General features: G+C 33.1%; 4 protein-coding genes across 4 annotated transcripts; 3 read left to right on the forward strand and 1 right to left on the reverse strand.

The window, feature by feature from the left end:
- The first annotated feature begins 777 nt into the window (after window positions 1-777).
- LOC118028490 (protein LURP-one-related 4) lies at window positions 778-1,775 on the forward strand. The gene is made up of 3 exons (XM_035032082.2): window positions 778-1,046; window positions 1,160-1,378; window positions 1,484-1,775. Exons 1-3 carry the CDS (start codon window positions 813-815, stop codon window positions 1,616-1,618), a joined length of 588 nt encoding a protein of 195 aa, XP_034887973.1. The 5' UTR covers window positions 778-812; the 3' UTR covers window positions 1,619-1,775.
- Window positions 1,776-5,229: 3,454 nt separating this feature from the next.
- Window positions 5,230-6,189, forward strand: LOC118028489 (protein LURP-one-related 11). Its single transcript, XM_035032081.2, has 3 exons — window positions 5,230-5,543; window positions 5,638-5,871; window positions 6,004-6,189. The coding sequence occupies exons 1-3, from the start codon at window positions 5,292-5,294 to the stop codon at window positions 6,136-6,138; spliced, it is 621 nt and encodes a 206-aa protein (XP_034887972.1). The 5' UTR covers window positions 5,230-5,291; the 3' UTR covers window positions 6,139-6,189.
- A 2,663-nt stretch (window positions 6,190-8,852) lies between these two features.
- Window positions 8,853-11,870, reverse strand: LOC118028488 (tubulin beta-5 chain). Its single transcript, XM_035032080.2, has 3 exons — window positions 11,241-11,870; window positions 10,532-10,801; window positions 8,853-9,741 (listed from the first exon to the last, which is right to left on the reverse strand). The coding sequence occupies exons 1-3, from the start codon at window positions 11,632-11,634 to the stop codon at window positions 9,065-9,067; spliced, it is 1,341 nt and encodes a 446-aa protein (XP_034887971.1). The 5' UTR covers window positions 11,635-11,870; the 3' UTR covers window positions 8,853-9,064.
- A 1,035-nt stretch (window positions 11,871-12,905) lies between these two features.
- LOC118028487 (actin-depolymerizing factor 1-like) lies at window positions 12,906-17,313 on the forward strand. The gene is made up of 3 exons (XM_073408366.1): window positions 12,906-12,992; window positions 16,787-17,049; window positions 17,163-17,313. Exons 1-3 carry the CDS (start codon window positions 12,906-12,908, stop codon window positions 17,311-17,313), a joined length of 501 nt encoding a protein of 166 aa, XP_073264467.1.
- The last annotated feature ends 182 nt before the right edge of the window (window positions 17,314-17,495 follow it).

The raw sequence follows: 17,495 nt of genomic DNA on the forward strand, positions 1-17,495 counted from the left end.
AAAAAAAAACATCTAAACTCTAATGATAACATTCTCATTATCATATATTAACCAACAAGTGAGTATGTTACTATTTTTAGATGACATGTGTGGCTGACCATTAGCTCTAAAATCAACTTGTCATGGTGTCCATGAATTAGTCTTGTTGGTATCTTTGTGATAGTGTTAGGAGTATTATCATTAGGGTTTTATTGTGTTTTCAGCATCTTATTTTTTTGTTTTTTTTTTATTTTCTCTTTTTTCTTTTGTGTTTTTTTGCAATGTCAATTTTTTTTTTTATAGTCATTGGATTAATTTTTTTAGCTGTGCAGAAATATTTTATCTCATCTGGAACTATCCTTAAGATAAGTCACAACTCCTCTTCCTTAGTGGGAACAAAACAAAGAAGAAGAAAAAATCTCTGAACAGCGACGGTGGCCAGAATAAATGAGAGCCGGAGGCACCTGATGTTAGGTTATACTTTAGAGCGTGTTTTAACTTTTAATTATGTCTTATTGTGATGGTTGAGTTGGTGACATGTCATCCACGTGTCTTACATTCAAAAAAGTGAATTCGACATCATCAAACTCTTGTTAATTTCTAAAATTGTAAAAGCGGAATGAAATTTGACTTTAAACAATGGCCGACGGCCAAGGAAAAACTTGAAATTCTAGGAAAGGAAAGGGTATCCGTAGGCACCTGATGTTGGATTTTTGGCATAAACCAATTAAATAATAATAAGTTTAACCGAGCCACACCAACTTCATTGGAACATAAATTACCCCTAATACATTACTCTCCATTTTCGAGACCAAGTTTCTTTCCTTACTTTAATGGCTAAAGTGTTTCCTCACAGTCAGGGACCTGTGTTAGACCCTTTCGTGTCTTTAGAAAAAGAAACATTCACTCTATGGATGAAATCACTTGTGTGCCAAACTAATGGCTGCACCGTCTTTGACTCCAATGGAGACATTGTTTATCGCATCGACAACTATGATAGGAAGTGCAGCAGTAAGGTCTATCTCATGGATCTTCGAGGCAGAGTTCTTGTTACAATACGAAGAAAGGTATTACGATCTCAAGCTAGCGAACTTGTTATAATTATTGGTTTGATGCAATTTTCTGATCATTTTAATGGATGGGGATTTTCTTTTTTCTTTTTGGATCGGTATCCATGCAGAGGTTATTACAGATTGTAGGATGCTGGTATGGTTATAGATGGAATCCTGATGCCGGCGAGGAGAAGCCATGGTTTCAAGTGAAAACATACGGCAGACTTATCTGTACGGGAAGCTCTGCCTGTCAAGTTACTGTAGGATTTGACAAGTATTGGGTGGTGAAATTGGGCAGCAAACAGGCATTTAGAATCGTAAACATTGATAGAGAGGTTATTGCAGAGGTAATTAGTATATATATATACCGTTTCTTCATATTGATTTTATGTTTTCCTTGTTGCAAGCGCAGGTTTAAGGTTTAAATTCTTCAGATTGCTGGTTTAATGCAGGTGAAGCAAAAACAATTATCTTCAGGAATTTCACTGGGGGATGATGTACTAACTTTGGTTGTGGAGCCTCACATAGATCATTCCCTGATAATGGCAATTGTGACTGTCTATGGGTTGATCAATTATAAACTATAGGATATTACTGTCTTTTGCTTTTGATGCACAGTGAGACAGCAGTGATATTCATAGCCTTCAAAGACCAGAAGCCACTGAGCATCTCAGCCATTGTAGAGGCAGCGAGAGGAGAGAAGTGTACTAGGATAGGTATGAAAGTGTATCGTCCCGAAATGTCCTCGTCGTTGTTATTTTTTTTATTTATTTTTGTAGAAAATTTTGCTATTATTTGAGCTTAATTAATCTGTTCTCTGTTCAATTGTTTGTCTTTTGCTAACAAAAATATCTTTCCAAAAGAGGGCTAATAGAGGTGCACACACGCAAATATTCATTTGATGATCTCCGCGAGGACATCATCAGCATTATTATGGAGAAATTTTTACGGAATAATAATAAAGGGATTACTCTCATACGGTGGCCAACCTTGATAATTGATGTTTCATTCCAAGAAAGCTGCATGCGTACGCATCTCTCTTTGAATACATGCATTTAGACAATGTCAAGAGCATCATATCCACTGTTGCATAAAATTATTAGTACCTTGTTTATATCATGAGAGACTTTGACTTACAATATTTGCATCTTTATTCCCTGCATTGGACACCAAAAACATTGAGAATACATGGTTGCATGTTCTCTTGTAATTATATAATGATGAAGTCCACGTACAAATATGATTTTTCATGCTCCAATACGTGCAAGTTGGGCTTCGAGTTTCGACTTTAGTATTCCTAAAATAATAAATCCTTGTGGAACAGGAGAAAAATAATGTAAAAGAAAAATGAGTTTTGCAATATAAGATAAAGTCTTGCAATGTAAAACAAACGGTGAGTAGATATTTATGACATGAGAAGCTATTAAAGATATTTATAAGTTTTGATCATGTTGGTTCATCTTGAACGTAGAGGGTAATGTTATGATTGATTGGTAAAAATGTTAATGTTCATCATATATTGTAGTATCTGACATTGTTATTGATAAATAGCCTGATGAATGTTCAAATTAATTGGTGGAAAAGTTAGTGTCTATCATAGGTTGTAGTGTCTGCTATTAATATTATATGTGTGGACTGTGTGTGGGTGCCGTGTTCTTACTTTTCAAAAAAATACCCCAAAAAAAAAAAAAAAAAAAAGAGCTGCTCGTTTGAGTTGGATCTAAATAATATGGGTGTTGCCGTTGAGATCACGACTCAAATGGTAACAAAGTTTGTTGTCATTTGAGCCACATTATCAATTAACTACAGTGATTTTTATTTTTTAAAAAAAAAACTATTTTGATTCGTGTAATATATATATAAATAAAAAAAAAACAGAGAAATGTGAGATTCCGCTTCTAAAAGTCAAAATTGTGTTGCTCTATATAGACTATAGTAGTAACATACAAAATTGTTTTTTTTTTTGTTATAAGAGCTATTTTTCCAAAAGGTTCTGCCCAATAATCAAAATTGTCATACAGAACAGCAAAATAGAAAATTAGCTACCAATACAATATTTCGTAAGAAAAAAATACCTACCCATGATTAAAAGTAGCTAGTAGACGCTAATTTCACAACAAAATACATTTTGACGATGATAAAGAGATTAATTTGCTAGCTGTATGAATAATCAAAACTATGGATTGGAATAATCAAAATGCACATGGCACAAAACTATGGATTAATCAAAATACTTATGGCACAAAACTATGGACATTAACACGTACAAATTAATTAAAGGTATAACATAAATGCTAGTTGTGTGAGTAATCAAAATTAAAAGAAACTATATTCGACTGATCTATGCATCAATTGAAATATCAGATTGGCCATAGGGTTCCGACTAATTATTTGAACTATCATATAGATTAATATACTTTATTCTCTAGAACAAGAAAGAAGTATTTGAAGATATCTTTCCACGACATCAATTCCCCAAAACAAAACAATAATTCTACAAGCTATAAATTATGCAAATCCCCCCGGCACCCTCCATGCATGTGCTACAATGTAGTATTTGCCCAGTCCTAAATATTTATTTTTTGAATTCAAGAAAACCTCACCTCTCAGAAAATGTATTTTGTGAGTTTAGATAAAGAATAAAACCATAACTATTTTAAATTTTTATAAAAAATGAATACTTTTTCGAATTCAGGACCTGCTGTGCAGATCTTAAACTCTTTATTATCATGTTACGCCCCCTGAAGACCCCATGTGCTAATAAACGTTATTAAACGTTATTAGGTATAGATCAAATGTACGTGAAAACTAGTAAATAACATCCCACCTCGGTCTTGTTATAATTTAGGTTTCCCTCTCTATATATAAATATTTTTGGTATCATGAACATGCGTTCTCAAAACATATATACTGTGTTCTGCCCTTGGATTTAAGGTATGGTATTGTTATCATTTTGTTGATTTCTGTTCTTTTATGTTGTTGCGAATACAGACACATGTAACATGAAGCACTTGAATATTTTTCTGGTCTCCGGTCTGCAAAAATATTATTTTCAACGACCAAATCAAACCAAGTACAAGCATAGCATGTGTGTTTCTTTACATTTCATACTTTCTTTAAACACCATTCGGTTTTTAATGAACACTAGCGCTTTGTCATCAGAACAATTTTAAATGTTGTGCATCAGATTCCATGAAAAAGACACCAGCTCCGTCGCTTTCTTTTCTATTACATGATCCAGAAAACCAAGTGTTTTTGCTTGTTGGATCAACTACATGAACATTAAACCATGCGGCTGAATCTCTTATATATAGGGTTATCAAGGTATATCTTTGAATGAGAAAATAGAATCAAGAAAACTCAGAAGCTTGGTGATAGGAATCACCTCCAAAAACAGTACTTGAATGGCTATGAGATCTAATTCATTTGACAAAACCCTTTTTGAGAACTTGCCAACTTCTAGAGAGAAGATCATGGCATATTATAAAGTTGGTAGTCCTCGAAAGGATGCTCTCTAGTAGTCTGAGTTTAGAATCCAAATTTGTTTCTCCCTGATCTTGAAGTCTCTTGGGAAAAGAGGCTTATATCATTTTCAAGATTGACTCGGATGAGCCGTGATCTGATACTATTCGACCAGCAATTAAAAAACCATCGAGTTAATTAATCACCAAAGTATAGCTGTCTTCTTCCTTTGTACAAATAGACAATAAATGTACTTGTTGAAACTGGTCTAGGAAAGAGCTACCTACTCTATCCATCTATATTTGTCCCGGTACAAAGAGATTAGCAATTGGATTTGATTAATTAAACCATGAAACAGTCATGGTTTGAGAAAAAAAATAAAGGATGGCTTTGGATTAGGTTGAAGCAGCAAGTTGCTGTTTCTCATGTCATTCAGAATCATCCAGATAGTGAAAAGAAAACAATCCCATTTCAAATCCATGGAAGTTTACCACAAACCAGTTCTGCCAAGTGAAGAAGACAAGGAATTAATGAACTGTCGTCATGGATGACAACCTTCGTGATATAATACGCAAACACATCGAAGAGTAAAGACCTGTGCATACCATATATAAACGTGTGAGATTGAAATAAATTATATATAACCATAAGCGTGTCCTTATCTTCTCTTTTAATGGCTTCACTATATATACACACATTACAACACGCATAAATGTTATCAAGTCTCATTCTCACATCAAGCATCTTCAAAAACCCAGCCTAACTCTTCATCCACTAGCTAACCAAGCTTTGTTTCAGATGGCCAAGGTTCATGCTTTACCACAAGTTGATTCTTCTTCTTGCTCTACCTCTACTACTTCTTATATCTCTTCAAAGCCGGAAACATTCACTATATGGATGAAATCACTTGTGATGCAAACAAACGGCTGCACTGTTTATAATGAAAATGGTGAGGTTGTTTATCGAGTAGATAATTATGACAAGAAGGGAAGCAATAAGGTTTATCTCATGGATCTCAAGGGCAGTGTTCTCTTCACTATACTTAGAAGGGTATGTTCATGATTTCGAATTGTGATCAGTCTGGTCATTTGAAAGACTGCCCTTTTGTCACAAGATTTAATGTTTTTATCTTTAATTTATGCAGAAACTATTCTTTTTCAGACAGTGGCGGGGTTATAAAAGTAATGGCTTAAAGTTAAGAAATCAAGAGCCTTATTTCCAAGCTAAAAATACAGAAATATTCCAAGGCAATTTATCTTGTCGAATTACTGTTCGATCCAGCGAAGCTCCTGATCAGAGAAGCCACTACAGGCTAGAATCCTTGGCTGGAAAATTAGCATTCAAGATTACAGACAGCAATGGTGAAATTGTTGCAGAGGTATCCTTCTGATTCTTCCTGAAATATAATTGATGATTTGGGACCCGGCTATATATTATATAGTTCGGTCTCTTTATACCTTATGTCATGAGAAATATTAACATTTAGTTTATGTGTTTGGTGCTTGGGCAGGCCAAGAGAAAGCAATCATCCTCGGGAGTATTATTAGGAGATGATGTACTGACCGTGGTGGTGGAGCCTCATGTTGACCACTCTTTTATCATCGGACTTGTGACTGTGTACGGTTTGATGCATCATAAACTGTGAATACTCTTCAAAATAATCACAAGATTTATATAGATCAGGAGATTTTTATATAAATCGATTTGTTTTTTTAATTTTTTACCAATTCAATCCATGAGAACTTTAGCCAATGTGTAATGGGGGTTTCTTTCTGCGCCCCTCCCTTTTTTTTTTTTCCGGTGCCAAATTTTATTCAGATTTTTCATTAATTCAAAGTCCTTTTGTAAAGTAAGACAAATTAGACCCATAAATTATCTAACTATTTGTCACTTAATATTCCATGTTAAGTGTTTCTTACCGCTACAAGCAATGCCTATATTTCTTTACCCAGCTCAATTCAAATTAAGTTGCATTAAAACTTTTTCTCAAGGTTGAATCTTGATCAGATAAATTGTCACAGTGCCTGCACTGTTTAGAATTGCATTCCAAATAGTATTTTATGAAAATTTCAAAAACAAGTTTTGCTTAAAATTATTTTTTTAAAGAGACCTGATATAACTAGCCTGAAGTATTTTTAAAATCGGTGAAAATTCTATCAAAAGCAAAAAAAATAAAAATAATAGAGTTAAATTTTTAATTATATAAATATTAAAAGATAAAACTGAAAAAAACATGAACTTGAAAAAAAAAAGGGAAACACGTAAGCCCGGACGAACCTCTAAAACCTTTGTTAATCTTGAAAACTCGCAACTCATGAATTCTAAAACTAGTCTTAATTAAAAAACTCAATTCTCAACTAATTTAATATTGAAGGATGAAATTAAAAAAAAAAAAAAAAAAAATTATCAAAGTAAAAAAAATAGCAATAAAAAAAATAAAAATCAAATTCTGATAGGAAAAAAAAATATACATAAATGATTGAGTAAAAAATAAATAAATTATGCAAAGCTGCATATATAAAAAATATTATAAATAAATAAATATTAAAAAATACAAATTTAATCTATATAAAATTAAGAAAAAAATAACAAATAAATCATACCTACCTCTTTAAAAATTAAATACACTTAATATCATTAAAAAAATCATCAAAAATTAATTAAAATATAAACACAAAATTTATTTGAAAAAAAATATCAACTAATGGATTAGTTTTTTTTTTAAATACAAATTAAAAAAAAAAGTATCATGCTAGGCCTGGTAGACAATGCCTAGTGCCTAACCCAATCAAACAACAACCCGCATAGGGGTCTATATATATATTTTTAAGTATAATGGCATGGATGACGCGTCGTCCGCCCCATGCATCAGGAAAAAAAATTAATGTGTTGCCTGCATCAGCAAACGATGCGTCGTCTATTCATCCCTAAAATCCAACCATTATAGTGGCTAGAAAAACAAGGCCTTTTGTTTTCTTACTCGAAAACTCATTTTCAACCTATATTTTTTGTCCAAAACACCTAGGAATACCCTATAAACCTTGTTAAACTAATTCATGTCCACGAAAACATAAAAAACCACCCTAAAACTTGAAATCCACCCAAACACAAAGAAACTTCTCAAGCTCATATCTGATTTTTTAAGTGTTTTTAAGTTTTAAAAAATATCTAGTTTTAATTTTTTCTCATCTTATGGAACCACTTAACATAAAAAAAACAACCTTTTGGTGGATGAATTCTTCACCAACAAGCATTTTTTCTCTCTAAGCCGTAATCTGACGCAATCCTCTCTCTTCTCCAACAAAAAAAAAAACTGAAAATGAGTAAAATGAATTTTTATACCAAAATTATATTTTATAAAATTCAAGGATCAGTCATCTAATAAATAAAAAAAATAAGGGACTCAAATGAATTTTGACATAGATTTTCAATATACCTATATTACCAATTTTTTTCACTTATGACCCCTTTTCTTTCAATGAACCCTCTTTTACAAAATAAAACATGCAATTAGACTCAAATTTGGTTTAGAAATGACTTAATTATACAAAAAAAAAAAAAGTTCAATATCAAATTGAATTTTTTTTAAAAATTACACTATTGTAATCAACGGAAAAATATGAGATGTTAAATAGTGTTTTGTGAACAGTAAAAACACCTTAGCCTTATATATATATATATATATATATAAAGATTTGTCTCACATGATTGGATATTTGGCTGAAACTTTGTCATACCTGTGGCCTTTTGGGCCAGAATCCAGCACCATCATTAAAATTATGCCCAAAACATAATCCAGTAATTTTAGGGCCAGATACCTAACTAGGAACTAATATTCTCGTTAATCACACTTCAAAAGAGGCATTCCTGACTAATTCTAATTTTCTTCTTCATTTTCAGTTTTTATTGTCAAATAAAAAATGGTTCATTCCTTACCGTCTCACCATGTTTTTCTAAGCTACAAAATTAGAGATAATCATATGAATTTACTTCATCATAGATAATCATATGAATTTAAAATCAATACAGTTTGAATATGAAAGTTTAAGCAACAAAACATATATTGAAAAAAAGAAAAAAAAGATATGCAAGGAATGGAAGTGAAAAGAGAAAAACACAACCCTTCATTCAATAAAGAGTTGGAGAGAATAAAAAAATGTTCTCCGAGTTACAGAACAAAACTAGAGAATTAGAAAACACGCTTTCCCAATTTTCTAATTAAAAAATTTTGAACATGAACAAGAAACTCTCTGTTTTCTGTTTTTATTTTTTTCCTGAAAAATTGGAGTATATCTGCAATACCGAGCTTCCTATACCCCGGCCGTTGAAAAACTAGAACATGCGCTTCTGGAAAAAATATGAAAAAGAAAGACCATTCAAGCCCAATGCGTTTTGTAAGCAGCGCAGAAAACAAAACCAATTTAAGAGATGCGCACACCCAGAAACAAGCAATGCACCATTGCTTGTAAATAACTCCGAAGCACATGACAGATAAAAAGCATACAACAGAAGGAAACCATACACCCGTATATCCTATAAGCAAACGAAGGAAAGACAGATATCTCTCATCTTTAATCCTCGTCCTGGTATGCTTCCTCGTCTTCATACTCGCCTTCCTCGTCAGCAGTTGCGTCCTGGTATTGCTGGTACTCTGAGACCAAATCATTCATGTTGCTCTCAGCCTCTGTAAATTCCATCTCATCCATTCCCTCTCCAGTGTACCAGTGCAAGAAAGCCTTCCTGCGGAACATGGCAGTGAACTGCTCGCTAACTCTTCTGAACATCTCTTGGATTGATGTTGAGTTGCCAATGAAAGTGGAAGCCATTGTCAAGCCTGTAGGAGGAATGTCACAGACAGTGGACTTGACGTTGTTGGGGATCCATTCAACAAAGTAGGATGAGTTCTTGTTTTGAACGTTGATCATCTGCTCATCAACTTCCTTCGTGCTCATTTTGCCACGAAACATCGCAGAGGCTGTGAGATATCTGCCATGGCGAGGATCAGCAGCACACATCATATTCTTGGCATCCCACATTTGTTGGGTGAGTTCAGGTACAGTTAGGGCACGGTATTGCTGAGAGCCACGGGAAGTGAGAGGTGCAAAGCCAACCATGAAAAAGTGAAGACGGGGGAATGGGATGAGGTTCACAGCAAGTTTGCGAAGGTCTGAATTGAGCTGACCAGGGAAACGAAGGCAGCATGTAACACCACTCATGGTGGCTGAAATCAGGTGGTTCAGATCCCCAACTGATAAACAAAATTTTCCAGTTAGTTACCATCAACGATAAAGGCATCTATCACATTGATCATCTCATCACAGTGAAAAATTATATAACATAACAGGGGAAGGAAAGTTTCCAAAGACCCAACTTTTTAATTCTGCGGTTGAAAGTTCTTTTTTTCTCAAAATGCAGGCTTATGAATGAGAGAAACGGTAACAAAAGAAGGCTATAACAATGAGCATATCAAAACAAGTGTTGGTTTAGCTGAAGCTACTACCAAAGCATTACTAAAAATGGCAAAAACCTATGAAACCTGACGTTTTATATCTTTATGAGCTAAAACAGCTACAGCAAGCGAGGCCCATGTGCACTCACAACTGTATTTGTGCATCGAGACAGAAGAATATGAAACCATGTGGCTAAAACCGTCCAAAGATGGTCACTGAAAAATTGAGGATATATTTGTGCACCGACCATGAGCACACGGTTATTCTTCTAGGTACACTAGAATATTGTTTCAATTATGAGACAGCGAGCTCCCCATTTAAATAAAACCCAGATCAAATTAACATATTACCATCTCACATAAATCATGATTATGAATACCTTTTTTGCCTTCTTCAGTGTCCAGGTATATGAAAGGGAAGAAACTGAAACCTTTAATTCAAGCAGCACATCTATGATAAATTAAATTAAAGCTCCTACTAAAATTGCAAACGAAGTGCACGACAAACACACGCAAAGAGAAGCAAATCAAAGGAAATTGAGACCGGGAAAAAAGAGATAACGAGAGGGGGAGGGGGAGGGGGCCTTACAGCTGGGAGTTGTGAGCTTGAGAGTACGGAAGCAGATATCATAAAGAGCCTCATTATCAAGAACCATACACTCATCAGCATTCTCAACAAGCTGGTGAACAGAGAGAGTTGCATTGTAAGGCTCAACCACAGTGTCTGAGACCTTTGGAGATGGGAAGACAGAGAATGTCAGCATCATTCGATCTGGGTATTCCTCTCTAATTTTCGAGATCAAGAGCGTTCCCATTCCAGACCCTGTGCCACCCCCAAGTGAGTGGCATACCTGAAATCCTGCATTTTTAAACCAACAAATTTATTTATTTATTAACTACTTATCAAAGCCAAAACACAGACAAGAGTCTCTTTTATTTTCTGAATCATTATCAGAAACAAATAGCCTTCAACGAGATTAGAGTAGCAGATGGACCGACAAATTTTATGAAAGCAACTCGCTTCTTTACTTAATTACATTAAAAAAAATCATTTATTATATTTTCTCTCTAAAACAAAAACTATAGTTAGAAACTCTTTGTTCCATTCTCCTCCATTTCCCTCAATTTCACGAACCAAACAAACCGTATAACTCAACTTTTCCTCATTTTCCGAAGAAACAAACAGAAAAGGAAAAAAAGAACTCCAGGTCCACTTTCCTGAGAAACAAACAGGAAAACCGTATCGCTTTCCATTCCACTTTTTTGAAAAACAAAAAATGAAGACCAAAACTCCTTACCTTGCAAGCAGTCACAGTTCTCAGCCTCCTTCCTAACAACATCAAGAACAGAGTCGATCAACTCCGCGCCCTCCGTATAATGCCCTTTAGCCCAGTTATTACCAGCACCAGATTGGCCAAACACAAAATTATCCGGTCTAAAAATCTGTCCGTAAGGACCGGATCTAACACTATCCATAGTACCCGGTTCAAGATCCATTAAAACAGCACGAGGGACAAACCTTCCACAGCTGGCTTCATTGTAGTAAACATTAACTCGCTCGAGTTGGAGAGCCGAGTCACCATGATACCGACCGGTTGAGTCAATCCCGTGTTCTGCACATACTACTTCCCAAAACTTTGCTCCTATTTGGTTGCCGCATTGGCCTCCTTGGATGTGAAGGATTTCTCTCATTTTCTCGGAAAAAAATTTGAGAGGGGAAAGTTTTGGGGGTTTTATATAAATATGATTTTTTTCTTTCTGTAGAGGAGACTGGAGAGGATGCAGTGTGTGCTCTGTGGTTTGATTCTTCCTTGTTTGTGTATAAAAAAGAAGGAATTTGACGGTTCTGTTAGTTGACGGCGAAGAAGGGATTGACGTTTGGTTTTAGTGGGAACTTGAAAATTTTAAAATTGGGTTATGTTTCTCTGGTGAGGTAGTAATTTATTAGGTTTGTACAGTTGGAGACGCGGAAGGAGGTGATTTGTTAATGGAGGAGTTTAATAATTTGGCGGAAAGTGGAATCTGGGTTGTAAATAAATGGTTGTCGATTGGATTGGGTTTTTTATATAAAATAAATTTATAAAGGGTGAATTATTTTATAATGTTTGTGTTTTGAAAATTAAATTGAATTATATTTTTAGTGTTAGGTTATATAATAGAAAATGATTTAAAAAACTAAATTATTGATATTTTTTTAGTTTATTAAAAAATAAAAACTAAAATTGATAGATGAAAAAGTGAAAAGATGATGAAATTGAAAAAAGATATAATTTTATAAGTTATTTCAAATAAAATAAATAATAATAATAATAATAATAAAAGTAATTAAATGTGACATATAAAAAAAATTGAAAGAGTATAAAATTAAAAAATAATTTAATTTTATAAACTATTTCAAGTAAAACAAATAGATATAAAAAAAACTAAATATAACAAATAAAAAAGTTAAAAGATTGATGAAATTAAAAATAAATAAATTTAATTTTTTAAATTACTTCAAATAAATAAATAAAAATTAAAAAATAAAATAAAAATTGTATTAAAAATAAAATTATAATAAAAGAAATTAAAAAAATCCAAATAAAATATATAATAATTTAAAAAATTAATTATTAAATTTAATATGATTTATAAATAATATAATAATAATAATAGTTGTTACGTTGTTAGTTTTGGGCTCTCTGGATAATGCGGGAGTCTGTGAGATACTAATAATAAGTAGTATTAATCAAAGATAAATGAATAAATTCATTATTGATTGCATCAAACGGCTAAGATTGGTTGGTTCTGCGTGGACCTGTCCCCCTGCAACTGTGTGGGTGGGTGGGGAAACTTGGGTGTTGCTTGAGCAGCGATGATCCAGTCCAGGGGACTGACAAAAGGCAGGGGACCACAAGCACAACTGCAAGTAGCAGAAGCAGGATTGCAAAGTGTACCCTAAGCAAAGAAAAGCTGTTAGGAACATGACAGCTATGAAAGAGAACGGACTTCTCTATCCATCACAGCCACGTGATCAAAGGTCAGAGGTCAAAGGTCAAGGAAGGGATGTGGTATTGGGCCTTGTCATGGATCCTATGTTGGGCATAATTAACGGGGCAGTGATGGCCCACTACAACTGATAATTAATATGCTCTTTTTCATTTTGCTGTGAGGCTACTTCTTTCTTCTCTTCTGACAATATTCCAAGTGGTAGCCTTCGACTGGAAGGCAAGCTAGGCTATCTTTATGCTCCTGCTTGAAAGCTCTTGGGTCATCTTTTGCTTTTTAGGTTTTTTTTTTTCCTCCATTTATTATTGGCCAAGTTTCCTCGAAATGGATCCTAAATTTCTAATCAATTGGTTTTCCATGCTTTCCCGTTACGTTTCACCAACGTCATGGGGTGAAGTCTCCTCCAACATGAATTGGGACGTACGATGATATTTTCTCTTGACAATTCCTTATTTGCACTAGGCAGGCTTATGGCAGTTTGAAATGCAGTATATAATCTGTGTTTTTAAAATAATTTAATTTTTTTTAATTAATATATTTTTAAGTGTTTTTGAATTATTTTGATGGGTTGATATTTAAAAATAATTTTTAAAAAATAAAAAGAGATCATCTTAATGCATTTATAAAAGAAAAACAATTTGAACACCAACCTCTACCATAATTCCAAAATAGTTAATTAGTAGTGTTTGGTGTTGTTACCATTTTAAAACCCAGCCTGGCAAGTCGATCAGGATCCGACTGATTCAGGGCTGGAATCGAGTTTGGTTTAAGAAAAAATAAGAGAAGTTAAAAAACCTGGTAGACCCAGTAGGTTAACCTGGTCAAAAACCCGATTGCAACCCATTAATTATTTATTTTTTAAACCAGAACAACACTGTTTTGATTTGTAAAAAAAATTGGGTTGACTTGGATGATCCGATGACCTAATCAAAACTATCTGGATCTTAGGGCGGGTCTACCATTAGACCGGGTTTTAAAACTCTAGATATGCTACCAGCCTCATTGCCAAACTAGTTCTTCAACTAGAGAATATCACAAGACAGAACATGGTTCTATTTAATGTTTGACTTCTTTTTTTAATTATCTTGATGATTGAATTTATTTTTGTTTTTGTTTTGATTAAAATGGGTATTCAGGTTAATTTATGTGCATTTTGACTAATCCTATTATTTCTAAAATTAATAATCATGTAAGTTTTTAATGACTCTAAAATTGATTGAACATTCTTTGATCATCTTATATGTTGCACTTTTACTTGATTATTGTCCAGGTTCCCTCAATTGTTTGAAATAAACTACAAAACAAATAGATTATTGGAATAATTCAGTGTAAGAATCCAATTTGATGGTATCATTACCAAACTTGCCAAATAATCAACTGGTCCAGGCATCTAATCCTTTTATGCAATATCTTAATCAGGTTTGATGGAAGAACGTTAAAAAAAGAAGCAACTTTAAACCAACATTCTCTCCTATCATGCTCTCATGCTCAATGTTCAGACTTTCATTCCTATATATTTAGACTTTCAATGTTGCATTATCCAAAACAATATTACAAAATAAATTGATTTTGCGGTGTGTCATCTGGTGGTCTAGTGGTAAAGAGCCTGGGATTGAGGTTCTGCTTCGTCTGTGGTTTCTCGACTAAGTTGTTCATATGATCACTGGAGGCTTATATGGTCATTAACTTTAATTAGTCGAGGTGCGTGCAAGCTGACCCGGACACCCACGTTAAACTAAAAAAAAAATGCAAAAATAAAATTACATTATTTAGTCCCTTAATTTTTTACTTTTATTTTTATTTGGTCATTATAGTTTTAGATATTCATATTTCACTCCAAAAAATTATTTTTATTATGTTTCAATTCTTAAGAGAAAAGACAAGAAGTCACGGCAAAGGAGGAAAATAGAGAAACATTTTATAATTCACATTCTAACAATAAAAAACATCAACCTTGGTGTAAATAGGTTTTTTTTGAAGAGGGTATTTAATGAAAGTGGTTTGGATCTTAACATGTAAAAAAAAAAAAGATCGGGTTTTGAATATATTTGATATGACTTATTTTTAGAATTCTAGATTAATTATATAGTGTTTTAGAGTTATAAATGAGGTTATTGAAGTTTATGTACTGATTTTTAGAAGTTTTAATGTGAAACTGAAATTAGAATTTTTAATTCAAATAACTTGAAATCTAATTATTCAATCATTGTAGATGGCTGAAATTGCCTATCAGCTGAGGCACATGAGCGCCTAGCCTTACTTGGCCCTCTTCTTCTTCTTCTTTTAACGTTCTTCAAATTTTTAAATAAAATCCTGTTTAAATAAATAAATGTAATTATTTTTCAAAAAATTTAAATTATATCATATTTCTCAAATAAGATTAGAGGATTTTAATTAATGGTTATATTTGTAATTGTTTTAATAATTGCATGTGAAACTAACATGCCTAGCATTAAAAAGAAATTACACATGAATATTCATTGATAATAAAATATTTTTTAATATCAATGTGTTTATATTATTTTCATGAATTACTTATTTTCTTCATGCAGTTGTATAAAAATGATTCGAGATATTATTTTTTATTTTTTAATGAAAATTGGTTCACAAGTCATGATAAATTTTGTTTTGAAAAATCATAACCCTGATAAACATCAAAATTAAAAATAGATAAATAACGAAAAAGGAGATTTTGCTAAGGAAATACATTTGTCCTTCTAAATTTAGATTTTTTGAATTCATATGAATTTGTATTTTAATTTCTTTAAGTTATTATTCAAAAAATCACGTTGTTGATGAAAAATTCACTGTTGCTTTAAATAAATAAAAAACGTTTACTCATTGAGATTCCTTCGAATATTTTTTTAATAAAATCGTTATAAAAAAATAAAAATTGATTTTGAGAATTGAAAAAAAAAAAACACCCTAAAAATAGATCGTTTCAGCTTAGAAGTCTAGAAGGTAAGACATAATCAGCAAGGAGCCAGAAATTTCCAGAAAGAACACCCTTCATTTTCTCCTCCAAACTCTCTCATATTTCACAATCTCATTCCACCCTAGAAATTTCACCTCTCAAGACTCCAAAAAACAAGGATCTCCATTCTATTTCTTATTCTTACAACTCTCATTGATCATCTTTGCTTCCTCTACCTCTTCACAATTCACAAGGCCCGACATTCTTTGGTGGCAAAATGGTATGTGCTTCCTTCCTCTCTACCTCTGCGTTGCACAACAATGTATCAAATATTGCTATTGAAAGCTACGATGCATGATGGCTGCTACTGCTAAACTTAGAATTTCATATGATTAGTTCATTCTGATAATGTCACGATCAACAGTGAAACAATTTAGTCTCGCAAACTTGTCTGGTTCAAGATGGTGGAGCATGTTGTTGATAGAGAGAGATCTAATATTTGTGTCTCATTAATCTTTTTTGGCATTAGTTTGAGTTCCTTTAAGGTGACATCCACCATCCTCTTTAGCCATTCTGAATACAAGATTATTATTTCACCTCAATTTATTTTTTCTCAATTTCAGGAAAAATTAACCTCCCCGTGTCTAATATTATATTGCATGAATCTTCCAAAGCTATATATATATATATATATATATATATATATATATATATATATATATATATGAAAGATGCATTAGATTTAGCAAAAACCAAAATTTGTATCGTCTGTGTTATGTTAAAAACAATATAAATGTTGATTTTTCATAAAATAATAACATAAAATGTTGAAATGATTACTAACAGTTCGTCTCAGCTTAAGCAATTTGTCGGTGACAATTAACTATTAACTGTATCGAGCTAAAGTTATATTTCTTTTTTTCTTTTTGGTCTATGGTATAGGCAAATTCAGCATCTGGAATGGCTGTTAATGATGGGTGCAAGCTGAGGTTCCTGGAACTAAAAGCGAAGAGGAGCCACCGATTTATCGTGTTCAAGATTGAAGAAAAGACTCAACAAGTGGTGGTTGAGACACTGGGAGAACCTCAACAGAGCTATGATGATTTTACTGCCAGTTTGCCAATCGATGAGTGCCGATATGCTGTCTACGATTTCGATTTCACCACTGATGAGAATGTTCAGAAGAGCAAAATCTTCTTTCGTTCGCATGGTAATTAACATCAAATATTGCAATGCAATCATTATTTTAATACAATTCTTTTATATATGCGAATTTATCCATTTCTTCATTTAAAATATCATACATATTTGGCTCCAGGTCTCCTGATGCATCGAAGATAAGGAGCAAAATGTTGTATGCTAGTTCAAAGGACAGATTCAGAAGAGAGCTTGACGGGGTTCAAGTTGAGTTACAGGCCACAGATCCCAGTGAAATAAGCTTGGATATTGTCAAGGAACGAGCGTTTTAAACAAAGGCTTGATTAGGGTTTCTTATACTTGGCACTCTAAATCATTAGTGCCAGAGTTTCTGTACTCTTACCTTACAAGCCTTATTATTGACCATGTATGGATCACTTGAGTTGTGGAAGAATTCGTCAGGTTACGACAATTTCTATTATCAACTGAATTTTTTCTGCTAGATTTGCGACAG

Source organism: Populus alba, chromosome 3 (genome assembly GCF_005239225.2).
Source record: "Populus alba chromosome 3, ASM523922v2, whole genome shotgun sequence".
Classification (NCBI taxonomy): domain Eukaryota; kingdom Viridiplantae; phylum Streptophyta; class Magnoliopsida; order Malpighiales; family Salicaceae; genus Populus; species Populus alba.

What these genes read in the sequence shown, in the direction of transcription:
- LOC118028489 (XM_035032081.2), top strand. Translation starts at nt 5,292, where the DNA reads ATGGCCAAGGTTCATGCTTTACCACAAGTTGATTCTTCTTCTTGCTCT. An exon ending in TCTTCACTATACTTAGAAGG is followed by an intron (nt 5,544 to 5,637) that starts GTATGTTCATGA and finishes TAATTTATGCAG; the next exon opens with AAACTATTCTTTTTCAGACA. An exon ending in ATGGTGAAATTGTTGCAGAG is followed by an intron (nt 5,872 to 6,003) that starts GTATCCTTCTGA and finishes GTGCTTGGGCAG; the next exon opens with GCCAAGAGAAAGCAATCATC.
- LOC118028487 (XM_073408366.1), top strand. Translation starts at nt 12,906, where the DNA reads ATGACAGCTATGAAAGAGAACGGACTTCTCTATCCATCACAGCCACGT. An exon ending in AAGGTCAAGGAAGGGATGTG is followed by an intron (nt 12,993 to 16,786) that starts GTATTGGGCCTT and finishes TCTATGGTATAG; the next exon opens with GCAAATTCAGCATCTGGAAT. An exon ending in AGCAAAATCTTCTTTCGTTC is followed by an intron (nt 17,050 to 17,162) that starts GCATGGTAATTA and finishes ATTTGGCTCCAG; the next exon opens with GTCTCCTGATGCATCGAAGA.
- LOC118028488 (XM_035032080.2), bottom strand. Translation starts at nt 11,634, where the DNA reads ATGAGAGAAATCCTTCACATCCAAGGAGGCCAATGCGGCAACCAAATA. An exon ending in GAACTGTGACTGCTTGCAAG is followed by an intron (nt 10,802 to 11,240) that starts GTAAGGAGTTTT and finishes TTAAAAATGCAG; the next exon opens with GATTTCAGGTATGCCACTCA. An exon ending in CAAGCTCACAACTCCCAGCT is followed by an intron (nt 9,742 to 10,531) that starts GTAAGGCCCCCT and finishes TTTGTTTATCAG; the next exon opens with TTGGGGATCTGAACCACCTG.
- LOC118028490 (XM_035032082.2), top strand. Translation starts at nt 813, where the DNA reads ATGGCTAAAGTGTTTCCTCACAGTCAGGGACCTGTGTTAGACCCTTTC. An exon ending in TTGTTACAATACGAAGAAAG is followed by an intron (nt 1,047 to 1,159) that starts GTATTACGATCT and finishes GTATCCATGCAG; the next exon opens with AGGTTATTACAGATTGTAGG. An exon ending in ATAGAGAGGTTATTGCAGAG is followed by an intron (nt 1,379 to 1,483) that starts GTAATTAGTATA and finishes GGTTTAATGCAG; the next exon opens with GTGAAGCAAAAACAATTATC.